This window comes from Myotis nattereri (genome assembly GCF_964212035.1).
Source record: "Myotis nattereri genome assembly, chromosome: 17".
Classification (NCBI taxonomy): Eukaryota; Metazoa; Chordata; class Mammalia; order Chiroptera; family Vespertilionidae; genus Myotis; species Myotis nattereri.
Window position 1 is genome coordinate 43,446,578 of NC_138092.1, and position 18,620 is coordinate 43,465,197.

At 57.3% G+C, this 18,620-nt stretch overlaps 1 protein-coding gene across 1 annotated transcript; it reads left to right on the plus strand.

Moving 5' to 3' along the window:
* Nucleotides 1-4,644: 4,644 nt before the first annotated feature.
* FAM83A (family with sequence similarity 83 member A) lies at nucleotides 4,645-16,341 on the plus strand (the record flags this gene model as incomplete). Its single annotated transcript, XM_081111537.1, has 4 exons — nucleotides 4,645-5,124; nucleotides 10,016-10,183; nucleotides 12,269-12,393; nucleotides 15,816-16,341. The coding sequence occupies 4 exons, from the start codon at nucleotides 4,645-4,647 to the stop codon at nucleotides 16,339-16,341; spliced, it is 1,299 nt and encodes a 432-aa protein (XP_080967663.1).
* Nucleotides 16,342-18,620: the final 2,279 nt, after the last annotated feature.

Consider the following 18,620-nt stretch of genomic DNA (forward strand, 5'->3'; position numbering starts at 1 on the left):
CATTCATATTCTCTCTCTCTCTCTCATCAATAAATAAAAACTAAAAATAAGAAAGTAGGGATCTGAGAGAGCAAAGGGGCTTTGCAGCGTGGGCCCTGTGAAGTAAGCTGTGGTTTTGCTGGGTGCCAAGGATGAGCCGCTGAAGACCGCCGCGGGAACACTGCTGGGCTCCTGGCCTGCTGTGCTGAGCTGTTATATGCAGAATGGACCGATCAGTGTTGACAGCGAGCTATTTACCCGTCTAGTGAATTATGCCAACTAATTTCCAACCTAATCGCATGTCTCAGGTCACTGGGTAATGAGTCTATACCATTTTCATGCCGCTGCAGGCCTTGATGGGGCAGTGGTAGGGAGAGGGTGGCAGCTGCCCCATAAGGCCAAACAGGCCCCCTGCTCCTCCAGGCTCCTGGGCCCGCAGCCCAGGCTCTCAGTGTGGCTGCCCCCAGACACCCTCTGGAATCCCATGTGTGTACATTCTACCTGGGTTAGCTGGCCTCTGCCCCATCTCTTCACCCAACAAGCATTGATTGAATGCCTACTACCCGCCAGCTCCAAATTGGGCCAGGCATTGGGGTGGTGGTGCCAAAAGCTAAGTCATGACTTGCCTGAGCTCCTACCCCGTCCGCCAAATTGCTCACAGTCTAAAGGAGAAGATTCTCACTTAAACCAGCAGATGGGAGTGAAGGCTTTGGAGGCAAACCCAATCCAGGCTCTGGCGTTGGACCCCAGAGGATTGTACTTCACCTCCCTCCGCCTCGGTTTCCTCACCTACAAGCACGTTGCAGAGCTGGTAGGATGCAGTGCGTACGTAAGGAGACGATCCACTCCCTCCCTGGTCCCCGGCGCTGTCCTCTCCCCTAGGACGTCTCAGAGTCTGGATTTGCCTGATTGGCTCTTCCTTCTGGGGTCACTTGAAAAACACTTTAAAGAAACAGTCAATGCCCAGCTGGCGTGGCTCAGTGGTTGAGCGTCAACCTATAAACCAGGAGATCACTGGTTCAATTCCCAGTCAGGGCACATACTCAGGTTGCAGGCTTGACCCCCAGGGTGGAGCGTGCAAGGCAGCCAGTCAATAATTCTCTCTCATCATTGATGTTTCTATCTCTCTTTCCTTCTCCCTTCCTCTCTGAAATAAATTTTAAAAATTTTAAAAAATATTTAAAAAAACAAAACAGTAAAAATCCAGGTTGTGCACCTTTGGCAGGAATATCCCAGAAGTGATGGCGTGCTCTTCTCACCGCATCCTGTCAGGTGGCTCAAGCTTTGGTTCTACTTGTCCCATTATTGAGAAGGACCACTGTGATTGCTTGATTAGGGTGGGATCTGACAGGCTTCTCAGTTGTAAAGTTTCAACTATATCAACCATGTAAAAGGTTCAGAAAAATATTGTGCTGTCTTAGGCTAAAGAGTGGAGCAGTGGATAGAGTGTCAGCCTGAGGACTGAAGGGTCCCAGGTTCAATTCCAGTCGAGGGCGCATGCCTGGGGTACGGGCTCCATCCCCACTAGGGGCGTGCAGGAGGCAGCTGACCAATGATTCTCTCTCATCACTGATGTTTCTGTCTCTCTCCCTCTCCCTTCCTCTCTGAAATCAATAAAAATATATTAAAAATAAAAAGAGTGGAGCAGAAATGGGGCAAGACCTTCTCCCGTAGGTCTCACGCCCTTTGGGGTTCATCCCGTGAAAGAGGCAGAAGGTTCGGTGGTTAGCAGGTGGACCCTGGGACCAGACCACTCACATGTGGCGCCTGGCACTGCACTTCCAGGCCAGGTGACCTTGGGCAAGCTCGGTAGGTCACCTCTGTGTTTCAGATTCCTTCGTCCATGAGAGACGGGAGCAGCACTGACTCCTAGGGCTGCTGGGGGGATCGAGTGAGTTAACACACGCACGGCGCTTAGAAGAGCACCTGGTACACTGGACGTGATCCATAAGTGTTCACTGTGACCGTATGGACAGAGAAAAGTGAAGCTCCGTGAGCTTAGCCACCCAAGGTCACCTAGTACCACAGGCACAATGAACCTGGCTGTGCCGATTCCGAACGCACGGACGCTTTCTGCTGCTGTGCACGCTGGGAATGAAATGCAGGGCGAGGAGGCCGTGCACCCATAACTAGCGCGAGACTGTCCGAGATGAGTGCTACCAGCCCCTTCAGGCGCAGAGGAGGAGCCAGTCCAGCTGCTTGGGGATTGTCAAGAAAGGCTCCCTTGCATAGGTGGGAATCAAGAGAGACCTTGAACGTTGAGAAAGATTCGAATAAGTTGTCCAGGTGGAGGCAAGGATTTCCTGATGAGGGGAGGGGTGGGTAAAGGCAGGGGCTGGATGGACCTCCCACAGGGGTGAGGTTCAGTTGTCCCCTACGCCAGGGTTCCTCGACCTCAACACTATTGACCTTGGAGCCAGAGAGTTCTTATTGTCAGCTGTCAGTAGCATCACCCCACCCCCAAGTTGCCACAACCAAAGATGTCTCCAGACATTGCCAGATGCCCCCTGGGTGGGAGGATCCAAATCCCCCCCCCCCCCCCCCATTGAGAACCATTGTCCTAATAAAGGAAGCCCGGAAGCCACTCATAGGAGCCTGGCTTCTCATTGGCTTCTCGTTCTTTCCCTCGTTGTCAGGTGTCCTCAGGAGCAGAAGAGACTACACTTCAGGCCACAGGAGAGAGGAGTAGGCCCTTCGCAATCCTCAGTTGCGGTAACAGACGGCTCTTTGATAAGGATGTCTCCCTGTAGGAAGGTGTGTCTCCACAGCTGGCCAGCCTTCCTGGTCCAGAAATGCAACCCCAGGTGGGGGGATTTATCCCAGCCAGGGGACCCAGCAAGAATGATGGCACTTCACAGGGCTGGGGCTGCAGAGGGGAGGAGAGGGGGACAACAATGATGACAATCACTGGCCAGCTGTGTGACCAGTCACTTTCCCTTTCTGGGCTGCAGTTTACCCATCAGTAAGCTGGAGCACTTGAAGTACATCCAAGCCCTAGCTGGTTTGGCTCAGTGGATAGAGCGTCAGCCTGTGGACTGAAGGGCCCAGGGTTCGATTCTGGTCAAGGGCACGTTCCTTGGTTGGGTTGCAGGCTCCTCCCTGGCCCAGGCCCTGGTCAGGGCACATGCAGGAGGCAACCAATTGATGTGTTTCTCTCACATCAATATTTCTGTCTTTCCCTCTCTTTTCCACTCTCTCTAAAAATCAATGGATGAGGACTCCAATTTGAGTTCTCTAACAAGCAGTGAGGGAATAGTTCCCAGCTCCCAAGGAAAGAGTTCTGTGATCAACTAGTAATGTCTGCCAGGAGCGCAGGAGTAGGGGGATTGGGTGTGACAGCACAGAGAGCGTATTTGCTGTCTATTCCAAAGGACTCAACCAGAGTCTTGGCATGGCACTGAGGAGGCCACAGGGGGAGAGAGAGCTGATTAGGTCTGTCCTCTTCAAGGTTCCAGGGATTGTGATGAGGAGGTAAAATGGAATAAAGGAAGGATTACTCAGGGTTGTGAGTTGAATTCCTTCAAATATCCTTCAAAGGGAAGAACAACTTCTTTTAAAATTCCTTTTCTCTTCTTTGGGCTGTGCTTTTGAAAATGCTGCTCTACCACTGGACTGAGCCACTTGGACCACAGCTCTGAGGAGTTACAGATGCTTCTAGCAAGTTTCCTCCAAAGAGTAGCCCTGCCACCGAGGAGCCTCTGGCTCCTGCTGTACTAGTTGGTTGAAGGCCATGCAATCCTGGGCTTCTGGCACAGTTCTCTTGGCAGATATTGGCAGTGCCCTGCTGGCACCCCATTGGCGCTCGCTGCTCCCAGTCTCCTCCTGTGCGCACTTGTGCCTGCCTGAAGGCCTTCTCTGGCGTCACAGCTGTGCTGGTGAGCACACAGGGCGGCCAGCGGTGGGGAACTAGTGTGGCCCTGGGAGCAGCCTTGACCGCTGACAAGTGGAGGTTGGAAGGAAAATGCTGCAGGTTTCTCGCCCTTTGGGTAGGAGTAATCTGCGATGTGTTCTATGACCAGGACAATCACAATGCGGAGAGAGCTGGGGAGAGAGCTTTTGCAGAGCAACGGGAGGACCTGGAGCTGGGGTGTCACCAGGAGAGAGGGGGAGCACTGGCGTGCGCCCAGCTTCCCGGCTCACCGGGTGGGAAGGCGGGTCTGGGGGGCAGCATGTGCCCCGCGGGAGATCCTGGTCTTTGAATCCTGGGTGTTGAACTGAGGAGCACAGTAGGGGCCCGCAGAGGTGATGGGCTGGGAGAGGCTCCCGGCTTTGTAACGGGACCCGAGGGTCTCGGGGAGATTGTGCAACAAGCAAGCGGGAAGCCGGCTCACCGTGGCCGCCGCTGCGCTGGAGGAGGGCGTCTCCCAGGCTGATGCCAGGGCGTGATGGAGCAGCTCACCTGGCCGGCGGGCGGGCAGGCGGGGCAGGTGTCGCTGAGAGATGAGCCCCGCCTGGGCGGGCGGGCAGCCGGCTGGTGCTCTCCCCAGGTGAGCATTGCTCAGAGCAGCGGGAAATGACTCCTGGGAGCGGGCGTGAGGTGGCAGGCAGCCCCGGACGCTGGCGCACAGCAGTCCCGGGAGCTGGGTGCTAGGAGCTCCACTCCCCGCCGTGGACATCAGGAGCAGCTGGAGCGCCGCCTCCCGCCACCACCAGGGTCGGGGCAGCATGAGCCGGGCACGGCACGTGGGCAAGATCCGGAGACGCCTGGAGGATGTCAAGAGCCAGTGGGTCCGGCTGGCCAGGACCGACTTCAGCGACCACGAGAGCGCCCGGCTGGCCACAGACGCCCTCCTGGACGGTGGGCCCGAGGCCTACCGGCAGGTGCTCAGCCAGGAAGGCGAGGTGGACTTTTTGTCCTCCGCGGAGACCCAGTACATCCAGGCCCAGGCCAAGGAGCCCCCCTGCACCCCGGACACCCCGGGAGGGGCCGAGGCCGGGACCAAGGGCCTGGACTCCTGCTCCCTGCAGTCGGGGACCTACTACCCTGTGGCCTCGGAGGACAGCGAGCCGGCCCTGCTGCACACCTGGGCCTCGGCCGAGAAGCCCTACCTGAGGGAACAGTCCAGCGCCACCGTGTACTTCCAGACGGACAAGCACAGCAACATCAGGGACCTCATCCGCCGCTGCATCACCCGGACCAGCCAGGTAGCGACGGCCGAGCCTGGCTCCTTGTCGGGGCGGGGAGGGACGGGGCCTGGTGGAGAGGGCAGAAGGGTGCGTCCCGCCCTAAGGGATGGAGTCAGGGATGCCACCATCTGCCTTACCTGGGATCACTGACTTCCTGGACCCATCTGTCACCGCCTGGGCCCCAGGCGCCACCTCATCACTGAGCTCCTGCAATAGTCCTGCCCAGGCCTCGGCCCCCCTCCCCGTCCCCACCACCCAGGCTCCATGCTGCTGCAGACACTTTCCTGCACATCAGCTCTAACCTGGCCCCTTCCTGCCCGACCACCGGTGGAGGCAGGCGCTGCACGCGCACTTGTGTGCAGACAGGTCTAGGCAAGTCAGAGAGGACAGGGGACCAGCATGTGCCCCGTGGCGTGGCTCCTTCCTCTGGAAGCATGGAGGCGAGGGCCTGGCCCAGCCTGGGAATTCAGGAGAGGCTTCCGGAAAGAGAGGCTTGGGCTGGTCCCGAGGAGGTGGAGGCGCCAGTCAGGCACAAAGCAGGGAAGGTGAGGGGGCGCAGGCAGAGGGATCAGCACAGGCAAGGCCTGAACAGAGAGCACGGTGGGCTCGAGAGTCTGCCCGTCACTCAGCGTTGAGTGGCAGGAGGTGGGACAGGACCTGGAGCGGCTGTGAGCCATGCTGAGGCGTTTGCTCTCCCCCTGTGGGCAGCTGGGAGCCATTGGAGGCTCTGAGCTGGGATCACAGCCCACCTGCAATGACAGCCTGTAGCTGGGGGTCCAGCCCTCTGGCATCTCTGCGGGAGCAGCCCATTCATCCTTAAGCCCTCGTGTGTGTGTGTGTGTGTGTGTGTGTGTGTGTGTGTGTGTGTGTAGATCACACACTCTGCCTGCAAAGGCCTGACAGGCAACAAAATGGGTGAAGCTGGTGGGAGCCTGGGGCAAGAGGGAGTGGTGGGGTCGGTGGCAAAGAAGGTGGCACCAACTCAGCACCAACAGAGCCAGTCTTCCTACCTGCTAAGAGGAGCTGAAAAGCCTTACTTTTAGGTGAAATCTTCTGATCTGTGTTGTTTTAAATTCCTAACGGGCTGCGCTGGTGAAAGGAAGGACGTTAGCAGGCCTCAGGCCACAGAGGCAGGAGGGAAGCCTTGCTGGGTGGGACAGGGGGAAGGAGAGGGACTCGGCCAGGGGATGATGCTTCCCAAGCCCTAACCTGGCTTCCTTCCAGGGGGTGTCGCTCAGCCTGTGAGCGGCAGCTTCAGCTAAGAATCCTCACCTTGGTGCCCACCCCTGGGGGAGCAGTGAGCTCATGCACAGGGACCAGAGCCAGCACACCGAGGAACGGGCCCTGGGTGCTGGGAGGGACCCTCGTCCAGCGTGGGATCCGAGGCCTGGGGAGGTGAGGGACTTGCCCAGGTCACACAGCCAGTGCCACCACGGCCCACACTCCTGGCTGCCTGCCAGGACCATCTGCCAAACCCTATTGCCGCCTGTCACGGAACTTGAGATACTGCTCGGAAGCAGCCCAGGAACATGAAAAGCTGGTGCTCCACCCATTGTTTCCTTCAATTTAAATTTTCCAGAACTCCGCTCCCTCCCTCCTGTCCACCCCCACACAGCCTGTCCACCCCACACACAGCCTGTCCACCCCACACACAGCCTGCCCACCCCCCACACAGCCTGCCCACCCCCCACACAGCCTGCCCACTCCCCACACAGCCTGCCCACTCCCCACACAGCCTGCCCACCCCCCACACAGCCTGCCCACCCCCACACAGCCTCCCCACCCCCACACAGCCTCCCCACCCCCACACAGCCTGCCCACCCCCACACACAGCCTGCCCACCCCACACACAGCCTGCCCACCCCACACACAGCCTGCCCACCCCCACACAGCCTCCCCACCCCCCACACAGCCTCCCCACCCCCAGACAGCCTCCCACCCCCAGACAGCCTCCCCACCCCCACACAGCCTGCCCACCCCCCACACAGCCTGCCCACTCCCCACACAGCCTGCCCACCACCCACACAGGCTGCCCACCCCCACACAGCCTCCCCACCCCCACACACAGCCTGCCCACCCCCACACACAGCCTGCCCACCCCACACACAGCCTGCCCACCCCACACACAGCCTGCCCATCCCTGGGGGCTTTTCCTGGAGCCTTTGGATTTCACACAGCATTAAACTTGGAACCCCAACAAAAACGTGAGCTTAAATATCAGCTCATTCTTTTTTGAGTTCTTTTCAGCGTAACCAAAATTTAACTTCTAAGTGATCAGAGACAGAGGGAGAATGTTTGCAAGTGACACATTTCTTCCCTTGGAGTCCATTCTGGCCCCTCTGGCCTTTGGGCGGGCGGAGTGGGCATCTACAGCCTGTGCTTGAGAGTCACCTGTGCACCTGCGGCAGGAGGAGCTGCAGCTGACAGTGGCAGCCACTACGGCCCTGATCTAGGACACAGAACTGGCCACATGCCAGCAGGGTGCCTGCAATTCTGTCAGCCAAGCCAGGATGGCAGAGCACACGGAGCCTCCTTCCCTTTGGGGAGCTCAGCTGCCCCAGGAGGAAGGAGAGGAGAGGAGAACGGGGCTGGGGTGAGGGGTGAGGAATCCATTGGTGGGTGGCAGCCTGAGCTTGAGCAACCTCTGTGCCTGGAAGTAGACAGGAAGGTGACTAAGGCAGGCTTCACGAAGAGGTGGCCTCTGAGTTGAGTCTCAAAGGCTGAGTAAGAGTCTGCCAGGCAGAGAGGGGAGGGAAAGGCATTCCAGGCCCAGGGAGTGTCCGGCACAAAGGCCAGGTCTGAGAGAGCGAGGGTCCGGGAGGTGGGGAGACACGCCATCCCACCGGTGGGCCATCATCGGGGAGTGATGAGGGCGGGAACAAGGATCAGAGGCTAGCGGCCACAGCAGCTCTGCCTTACACTGTGGGCCAAAGAGTGAGCACAGTCCTGTGTAGGATGCCAGGTATGAGATGGAGAAGGCATGAGAAGTCATAGGCACATACAGGAGAGATTTCATTGTAGACCAAGTAGCCATTGCTACTGCAGGAGCCACGAGACAAAGTAGTTCTTCCAAGCAGCCCCACAAAGCAGCCCCACAAAGCAGCCAGCCCACCTGGCTGGTCAGTGGCACCTTGTATACACGCTCAAACAAAAGAGGCCTCGTGCCAATGAGTGATACATGCTCGTGCTACGTTAACATGAACAGGTTACATCCTCGCCTGCACGCAAGCGCATGGCAAATTGGCCTTGACCGTCCGGCATGCTCTGATTAGGGTTCCCACCTGAGGTTTGCTCGGACCAGGTGCAGAGGCCACGCAGACCGGGAGGAAGGAGTTCAGGCACAGCTCCCGGGCCACACGGGAAGGACCAGGGCCGTCAGGAGGCAGGGCGGCAAGGGCACAGCACGGACACGAGCCTGGGTTGTGGTTCTGCAGGAGAGACAAGGAGGGCACAGTGAACAGTTTGAGGTTGGCCAGTCTGGGTCAGGTTGGCAGGCTCTGGGCTACAGGGGTCCCTCGTGGTCCCGGCCTTGGCCCGGGTGATTAAGGGCAGGGGCTTTCTAGGGGGTTGTTGTGTGTGAATTAAAGAAGAGGGTGGGCCCTAACCGGTTTGGCTCAGTGGATAGAGCATCGACCTGTGGACTGAAAGGTCTCAGGTTCGATTCCGGTCAAGGGCATGTACCTTGGTTGCGGGCACATCCCCAGTAGGGGGTGTGCAGGAAGCAGCTGATCGATGTTTCTCTCTCATCGATGTTCCTAGTTCTCTATCCCTCTCCCTTCCTCTCTGTAAGAAATCAATAAAATATATTATAAAAAAAAAAAAGAAGAAGAAGAAGAGGGTGGTTGGGTGTCGGCTCTGGATAGCATTGTTTGCACATCTAAGACATGCTCACAGGCCAGGTGTTTGCCATCTCTAGGAATCAGCAGTTCTGGGATGTCAACGCATCATAACACACAAAACCACAAAAACCACAGCCATGATCAGCACATCCTCCCGGTGTGGCCACGGACCCTTCCAGCGGGTCTGTACGGCACTTCCCTTTTTAGCCACTTATCTGTGTGAGGCAGTTTCTCTTCACATACTGCCACCCAAACAACACACACAACAGATTGCTGCGGAAGCAGACAGGCAAGGCCAGCTGGCTCCCGTGCAGCCAGACGCCACAGAGACTGACAACACTCCGCTCACTACATTCTGTTGTTGTTTCGGAAGATATCGTTATTTTTTATTAAAATGGTTATTTATATTAACGTACTGGGTTTAATATTGTTTTCAATAACTAATATTAGTTATTTTAGAGTAACTAATAAATAAACGCTTTAAAATGTCCTCACATTTAGTTTCTAACATGATAAATATCAATAGCTATAATTCACATAAACCAAAGCTCTTTGGAATCCTCAATTTTTTTTTTTTTTAAATCTTCACCCAAGGATATTTTTCCATTGATTTTTAGAGAGTGGAAGGGAGGGGGAGAGACAAAAAGAGGAAAACATCGATGTGAGAGAGACACATTGACTGGTTGCCTCCCACACAAGCCCTGACTAGGGTGGGGGATCATGCCTGCAACCGAGGTATGTACCCTTGACCGGAATCGAACCCCAGACCTTTCAGGCCGCAGACCAATGCTCTATCCACTGAGCAAAACCAGCTAGAAGTTCTGGAGGCTGGAAGTCCAAGACCAAGGCAGTGTCCGGTGAGAGCCCACATCCTGGTTCACAGACAGCATCTCGCTGTGTCCTCACATGGACGAAGAGCTCGCTCAGGAAATCTCAAGGGCTTGTGAGCACCTCTCTTCCCTCTGACAGCGCCGTGGGACCAGCTCTCCCAGGCCCACAGACTAAGTTCCGCTGAAACCCGTTAGCACTGGATCTGACCCTTCTGGTATTTGCCCCTCGCCCTGGCCCAGGTCCTGGCCATCCTGATGGACGTGTTCACGGACGTGGAGATCTTCTGTGACATCCTGGAGGCGGCCAACAAGCGCGGGGTGCTGGTCTGCGTGCTCCTGGACCAGGGAGGCGTGCCGCTCTTCCAGGAGATGTGTGACAAAGTGCAGGTCTCTGACCGGCACCTCAAGGTAGGGCCCCGAGGGGAGTCTCAAAGGCGCCATGGATTGGAACGAGGCAGGCCAGGGCACGGCGATAGGTGCCCACTGTGCCCGTGGCTTCCCACAATAAGGTTTATTTCTTGCTCAAAGTGAAGGTCAGACAGCCCTCCCTCATCTTGTAGCTCCATTAGGTGGATGTGGCCTTCAGGATTGCAGTGGCCGGAGAGAGGGGGCCGTGGGGTCCCACGGGATGAACACCGGACTTGGAAGAGATTTTCACTTCCACTCATAGCCTTTCTTTAAAAAATACGTTTTTATTGATTTCAGGGAGGAAGGGAGAGGGAGATAGAAACATCAATGCTGAGAGAGAATCATTGATCAGCTGCCTCCTGCACGCCCCACACTGGGGATGGAGCCCACAACCCGGGCATGTGCCCTAAATGGGAATCGAACGGCGACCTCCTGGTTCATGGGTAGATGTTCAACCACTGAGCCACGCCAGCCGGGCCCACTCATAGCCCTTTGACCTCCCCGAGCTGCCCGGGGCAGGAAGGGCGGGCAGCTGCTGAGCATCAGTCTCTGGCGCCCCTGCCTTCACTGCGTTCAGCTGAGGGAGCCCGTGGGTGCTTCACCGCCTCACGGTCAGGGGGCAACCTCAGCACCTGTGTGATTCCCGTCAGGAGGGAGGACAGCACCCTGTGGCCCCAACAGGAAGCTCATCCCCTGGGGCTTAACCAACCTCCCCACCCCCTTCTTCTGGCAATGAGCAAAGAAACCGAGATAAGGTTCCCTCAGTGTTGACTTTGGGCAGCTAATTCAAGGTCAAACGTCCACACACCTGTAGCTTTGCAGCAGGCCCAGCTGAACAGCTGATGGCGCTCCTTGGTGACTCCCCTGGAGCTCAGGCAGGGCCGCCTCCTGGAGGCCTGTCCTCCTCCCGTCCCCCTGCCTGTCCTCCTCCTGTCCCCTCCACGCTGACCGGCAGGCAGCTGAGTTCAGGCACCCCTGGTGGCACAGGCCCCAGGCCTCTGATGGCTGGGTCTGCTTGGTCTTACCTGGACTCCACCTGCTCAGCATGAGGCCATAGAAACAGGGGAGTCAGCACAGGCCTTGTCTTCATGGCTCACACAGGCCACACTCACAGCCCTCTGCCCACCAAGGGACAGCGGGAGGTGGCCCTCCTGCCGCAACCTCAGAGCTTAGAGGAGGCCGGAGGAGCTGCGGGAGGCATTGGGCGTCCCCTCCCAGAGCCCCGCCCAGCACAGCAGGCGTGAGCCTGGGCTCAGCAGTGCTCCCTCCGCCTTTCCTGCTGCCTTCATCTCTCCAGCCTTGCCAGGCTGCCATGCCCGCTGGCAGCAGGCGCTGCTGGGGAGGAAGGGGACAAACAGGACCAGGATTTGGGCGTGGACACACCTTTTTAAACTTATTTTTATTTATTTTTAAAAAAATTTTTAATTTTTTAAAAATATATTTGTACTGATTTCAGAGAGCAAGGGAGAGGGAGATAGAAACATCAACGAAGAGAGAGAATCATTGATTGGCTGCCTCCTGCACACCCCCTACCAGGGATCAAGGCCACAACCTGGGCATGTGCCCTTGACTGGAATCGAACCCGGGACCCTTCAGTCCGCAGGCCGAGCCAAACCAGCTAGGCTAGGGCAACACACCTTTTTTTAGACAAAACAATGGAGGGTCCAGTGAGGTCTCCACACAGCTGCCTGCTCTGGCTGCTCTGAGCCTTCGCACTGACCAGCTTGGGGTCAGGCACTCATGTCACTAAAGTCACTCGCAAGGCAAGCTGCGCCTGCCAGTCCTCCATGGTCCATGGGAGCTGAGACTGACGGCTCCGGAGCACCGACCCTCGGCTTCTATTTTCTGCTTTCTACCATCCCCCCTCCCTTTTTTTTCTTCTGTTACTTTGAGTATTGTCAGGACAATGAAGGCCATTTAGAGAATTCAGCCAAGGATAAAATAAAAATGGCCCATAGTCCCACTAGCTAGACATAGCCCTGCTTCCTTCCGTGTTGGTGAGCATCCTTCCAGACTTAGTCCTGGGCAGACGTGTATCTATAAATACGCGATTGGCGAGAAACACTTCTACCTCCCTTCCAACAGAACATTTCCATCCGGAGTGTGGAAGCAGAGGTGTACTGCGCCAAATCAGGCAGGAAGTTCGCCGGCCAAGTCCAGGAGAAGTTCATCATCTCAGACTGGAGATACGTCCTTTCTGGATCGTACAGGTGAGCGCTGGGTCCTGTTGAGGCTTCGTGGAGGCCAAGGCTGAGCGTGGTGCCCACCAGCCTCAGGCGCTCGGGCACACCCCTGCCCCCCATCTGCAGCTCCCAGGCGGGAGGACAGGCTTGAACAAACGGGGATGGGGAGGGGGGCGGAAATGGGCCCTTCCTGGGAGGACTTCAGGGTAGAGAGTCACTTTCTGGTGCCTCAGTTTCCCTTGATATTGCAACAGGATATAGAATCCTTTTATTGCCTCCTCAGCTGTCTCAGATATGATTATAAACCATGCAATTTGTTTTAGCATGTGTGTGTTCCTATTTCCAATTTTTTTTTTTTTATATAAATTTACTGAGGCCCTAGCCAGGTGCTCCGTGGGTAGAGCATGGCCTGCAGACTGAAAGGTCTCAGGCTCGATTTCGTCAAGGGTACATGCCCCAGTTGTGGGCCGACCCCCAGTAGGGGGCGTGCAGGAGGCAGCCAATCAATGATTCTCTCTCATCATTGATGTTTCTATCTCTCCCTCTCCCTTCCTCTCTGAAATCAATAATATATATATTAAACATTTTATTGATGTATAATTAATATACTATATAATTCACCCATTTAGAGAATGCAATTCGATTCTTTTTGGCATTGCTTTCCTCACCTGTAAAATGAGGGATAACAATATCTTCCCTTGCAGATAAAGTTTGCAAAACATGTGGCATAGCTCCTAGCACATAGTGGGTGCTCAATAAATGATTGCTATGAGCCCGCCAGTACCCTGGCAAGGCCCCGGGGAGGGGGACATGGATTAGGCAGGATCTGAAAGGGTGAGGGCTGACAGGAGGCTGGTCCTGAGGGCTGCCAGGCCCCTGGAGGATGTCACATTGGCTGAGGAGGGGACGTGGTCCATGGAAGACTGGAGGGCACCAAGACAGCCCCCCTCTCACTCAGAATTGCCAGGACTAGCTGAACGTCACAGTGTCCTCGATAAGCGGTAAGCGCCACCCTCTGTGGCCCCAACCACCAGCGTCCGGCCCCTTCTCCCCTCGTGCCAGAGCATCTCCAAATCCCCCGGGACCTACGGCTGGCGCCAGGGACTAGAAGCAGCAGCAGCCCAGCCTGGGAGTCAGACAGTGTAAGTTCGGTTCCCAGCTGTTTCTCAGGTTCCCTCAGCGCAAGCTGTTTCTTATGTCAGAGTGACGTCTACTTTGAGAGGGCATGTCCACACCCCTTCACCATTAGGCAGGCGCTCCCATGCCTCCTCTCAGCCCCTGGCAACCAGCCATGAGACTGGCAAGAGGCTTATTCAGTCGTTACAAAGATTTCCAGACAGTTACAAAGGACAGAGGAAGGAATTCTGGGAGAGAAAACCAAGAGGGGGAACCTTACTTTCAGTAGAACTAGCCTTAGTTCTCACGTCGTTGTCCTTACAGAGCTCCTGGGGGGTGGGGGGTGACCCTGCCCTTGGGGCCGGCAGGAAGCAGTCAACCCTGGCAGCTTTGTGCCAGGCCCCGGGGCAGGTGCGATCAGAGATCAGACCTGTAAGGGTTCAGAAAGGGTTTAATCCTCCTCACGCCCCCGAGGGAGGCAACACTCTTCTCATTGGCAGATGGGGCACTAAGGAGCAGAGGGGGCAGGTGATTGGCCCCCAGTCCCCCGTGTCCTTGACTAGCATCTCCAGCTCTCGGTGCCCACCAGGGCCCAGCTGGGCGTGCCATCCTGACCCAGGCGGTGCCAGGAGGAGGGGCAGTGGGCTTCAAGATGCAGGGCCATCCCTGAGAACCTGGAGAATCGGCTCCGGGGGAGGGCAGGGCAGTGTTCAAGGGTCATCTGTTCGCCTATCAGGATCCTGCCCCTGGGACCTTAGAGCTGTAGCCAATGAACACAAACAGGAAAGCCTTCACCCCATGTTTCAGCCTGGCTCTCCCTGGGCTCCAGTAGCCTGGCCCTTCTCTCTGGTTGTATTTGTTCGACCGAACTGAAGAGCTGTCTGCCTCTTTGGTCCAGGGGTGGGGGACCTGCACAAAGGCCCAGGGGGCAGCGCAGGGGCCTCTGGGTGCGTGGGGACCTGGTCCGTTGCCAGGGCACCTTCGGACCCGTTTTACTGAGCAAAGCAGGTAGTTGTGGGCCTCATCCAGCCTGATTCCAAACACAGGGCGTTAGAGTTCTCAGTGTAGCCAGGAGCCCCTCTGTGCCTGCCTTTGCACCGCCCCTGTCACCTGGCTGGCCCTAGCTCAGCCTCAGCTGCTCATTAATCTGGGGCTGAGTGGGCGGCTCCTGGGCGGGAGGTGAGGCTAAAACAAAGCCTCCTTGTTCCTCCCAGGATTGCCCAGCCTCTGTGGGCCCGCCCTGCCTTCTGTTGGCAAGCCCGGGGCTGGGGGCTGGAGGCTGAGGCCCCTGGTGGGCACGTCCCTCAGGGTGCCCTGCCCTCGGACCACCCAGCCCCCAGCGCGTCCACGCCCTGTTCACATGATTAGGGACGCAGGGATCTCTGACCTGATGCTCTTGGTGGGTCTTCTGTGCTGTCACCATTTTCAAGGGCTGTTTTTTTTTTGGGGGGGGGGATATAGGGGGGAGGACGTGATGAGGGGAGTTTTCATCAAAAATAGAAAGGAATTTCCCCCGGCCTATGTGGCTCAGCGGTTGAGCATCGACCTAAAAACCAGGGGGTCACTGTCCGATTCCCGGTCAGGGTTCATGCCCAGGTTGTGGACTCGATCCCCAGTGCGGGGAGTATGGGATGGTTCTCCCTCATCATTGATGTTTCTATCTCTCTCTCCCTCTCCCTTCCTCTCTGAAATCAATAAAAAGATATTCTTAAAAATAGAAAGGAATTTGGTTAAATCAGGGAATCATAAAAAGTCACATCTAAATGCCTTGAGCACTTCGTTTTCTCCTAAAACCTGTAATGGACTGAGGGCCAAGACCTCTGCTTGAGGGTGTCCTGTCCTGTCCACGTGCCTGAAAATGGGCCAACACCCTAGACTGCCATGATCATACAGCCCCTGCCTTCGGAGAGCTGCCTTCTCAGCCCCCGCACTCCCTCCGTGGGGATCGGGGATGGGGATGGGGGATCGGGGATGGGGATTGGGGATGGGGATCGGGGATGGGGATGGGGATCGGGGATGGGGATCGGGGATCGGCTAAGGGGCCATAATCTGAGCAGCAGGAGGCACTCTGACCCGAGGCCAGAAAGTCGCTTTGGCAACTTCCTCACTAGCCAGCCCACATTCGACATTGGCTGGGCCCGGAGCTCCAGTTTTGCCCTTTGTGAAAGGGGGCACCACTGTCCCTCCAGGGCTTGCGCAGGGTGACAGGGCAGCACAGGGGGCAGAGGCGGGATCCCCTCCTTCCTGTCCTGCTGTGGCCCACAGCCCCCGGAGGAAGGTCCCGGTGGCCCCGCGTGGCCCCATTCCCACCCTCCCCTCTCTCCTCCCCGCAGCTTCACCTGGCTCTGCGGACACGTCCACCGGAACATCCTCTCCAAGTTCACGGGCCAGGCCGTGGCGTTGTTTGACCAGGAGTTCCGCCACCTCTACGCCGCCTCCCAGCCCGTGATGGGCCTGAAGTGCCCCAGGCTGGTCGCGCCCCTGCCGCCCAGAGCGGGACGCAGCCCCCCGCCCGGCGACAGCAGCTGCTCTGCCAGTGGACGCCTGTCCTCCAACCCCTTCAGCAGCCCCTCCACGGGGAGCAACCCCCAGGACCGGAGTCTGTCCGTGTCCTCAGGGCCCAGCAGCCCGCCGGCCCCAAACCCGCCTCCGCCCCCCAGGTTTCAGCCCTGCCATGGCCTTTGGGGGGCCCTGCCCCCACAGGCCCACTTCTGCCTGAGGCCCCACGACAGCCCCCTCGCTCTGTACAGCAAACTCAACGCCTGCAGGCCCCCGCGGCTGCAGCTGGAGCAGCTGGGCCTGCTGCCCAGGGCGGCCCATGTCTGGAGGCCGTTCCTGCAGGCCTCCCCTCGTTTCTGAAGCCCCCCCCCCATGCTGCCCTCCCAGGACCCCTGGGAACCCACCTCAATGACCGGCAGCTTTGCTTCCCGTAGAACTAACGGCACCTGGACAACACTGGTGCCTGTTCGAATGTTCTCAGGCCTGAGAGCGTTCACTTGCCAACCCCACCAGTCCCTGGGTTCCCCTCTCTAGTTTGGACTACGAAGCACATTCCAGAAGGTTCCAGGGTGACAGGGTGGGGAACTAGAGGACAAGATGGTCAAAGTAGGGCCCTTTCTTCCAAAGAGCAGCCGGCGCCTCCACATGACCATTCCTTGACTCGCTGGGATGCGAGAAGGGCAGATGCAGCCACGTTTCACAGATGGGTAAACGGGCACCGGGCAGCAGAGGGTGGGTGTGACCAAGGTGCTCCGTTTCCCAGTTCGCAGGAACAGTCTTCTCCCCAGAGATCCCGGAGAGAGATCCGGGAGAAGGCCTGGGTGTTTCTGGGAGGGGGGACAACTCCTGCTCCCTGGAAGGTGGAAGACTGGGTATCCCTGGGCCCGATGGCGTAGGGATGAGGCCCCACAACTGCCGCTGTAAGCCGTGTGGGGCCGGTGGAGCCTGCAGCGGCAGAGATGGGGCAGGCCGGGGCGTCCCGGGGATCGAGGTGGACAAGGCAGCTTGGCAGCTCCGTGCTGAGTCACTTCCAGGCTGACGCTCCCAGAGCGTCCAGAGCAGGAGTCCTCAAACTTTTTAAACAGGGGGCCAGTTCACTGTCCCTCAGACCATTGGAGGGCCGGACTATAGTTTAAAAAAAAAACTATGAACAAATTCCTATGCACACAGCGGCGGCAAAAACACCCGGCGGGCCGGATAAATGTTTTCGGCGGGCCGCATGTGGTCCGCGGGCCGCAGTTTGAGGACCCCTGGTCCAGAGCGTCCAGAGCAGGTACAGTTGGCCTCAAGGTGGAGGCCCCTTCGGGGGGCCGGGTTCCTAAGAGACTGTGGTGAGAAGCCCCCCCCCCCCCCGTCCCCATCCTCCCGCAGTGGAGAAGCAATATGAGCAAGAAATAAACCTTTGTCGTTCAAGCACTGAGATTGGGGTTGTTTGTTACTGCACCAGGACCCAGCTTCGCCTGACAGATACAGCCTTGGGAGCCGAGGCTGGGCATTCCCTGGTGGGACTGGATTCCCAAGGGTCCCCAGCCTTGGGCCCTCGTCCAGACGGTATGTCCACCAGGAGACCAGGAGGGTTTTACACACCAGGCGAGGAGGTGGCTGAAGGCCAGAGCACGTCCTTTTCCAAGTTCCCAGTCCTTCCAAACCCCTGTAGTTCCGCTCGGGCTAGAGTCACCGCTGCACCTGCCCTGGCAGCCTGCTCACTGGGGGCCATCCTGAGACACCCACCGTCTCTACTGCGAGTGAAATGAAACAACAGCAATGGGCTGCCCACCGAGTTCCAGGCACAGCCACAGGCGGAGACCCAGAATCACGTGACTGGAGAATTCCCGTCAGCTGCAGGTGACACCCATGTGAACCCGCACCATGCAGCATGAGGAAAGAAATCTGTGATTGTCCTGTGTGGGGGGCCAGGGGGATGGGGGGCTTCATTTATGGCCAAACACATACCCCACGCCAGGGATTAGGGATCACATTACCCACCTGGAGGACTGACGAAGAAAGTGTTGACTGCTAATGAGCCACCCTGCCCCCAAGCCTCTCCTAGAAATTACCTGCAGTATTCATTTGGTCCTCACCAGATACCATTTTAAAAATTCTGTTATCAAAAAATAAAAATTAAAGTCTCTATCTGCATTGCAAGAGCCCAGAGGCCAAGGGTATCTTGCAGGCTCCAAGGGACCCTAACAGGGCCTTGGACGTCCCAGGGCACAGTGAACTACCTGACTGCTCCTGCAGGGGGGGCTAACGTTCCGACACCCCAGCACCTTTACTACCCCCACCCCCTGCCCGCACTCCCTGCCTCCAGCTTGCTCCCCCACTGGCTATCACAGAAGTGCAGTCAATGAGAAAACTAAAAGCTGGGACAATATTTGAGGAAGCTTTCGGTTTATTAAATTCCACTTCTCTGAGGGAGCTCATCCACCCCAGGTAGGTCGAGTGAGGTGATGGCCCCTCTGCTGAAGGTGATGTGTGGAGTGTGATGTAATTTGTGCGGCTGGAAGGACAGGACCGTGTCCCTGTGAGACAGTACTCCACGGGCCCATATGTGTCACCCCTTGGGACTGGGAGGCGAGAGAAGTGATGTAAGTGGACTGAAGCTTATACTGCTGGCTGGGCCACCAACAATAAACTCT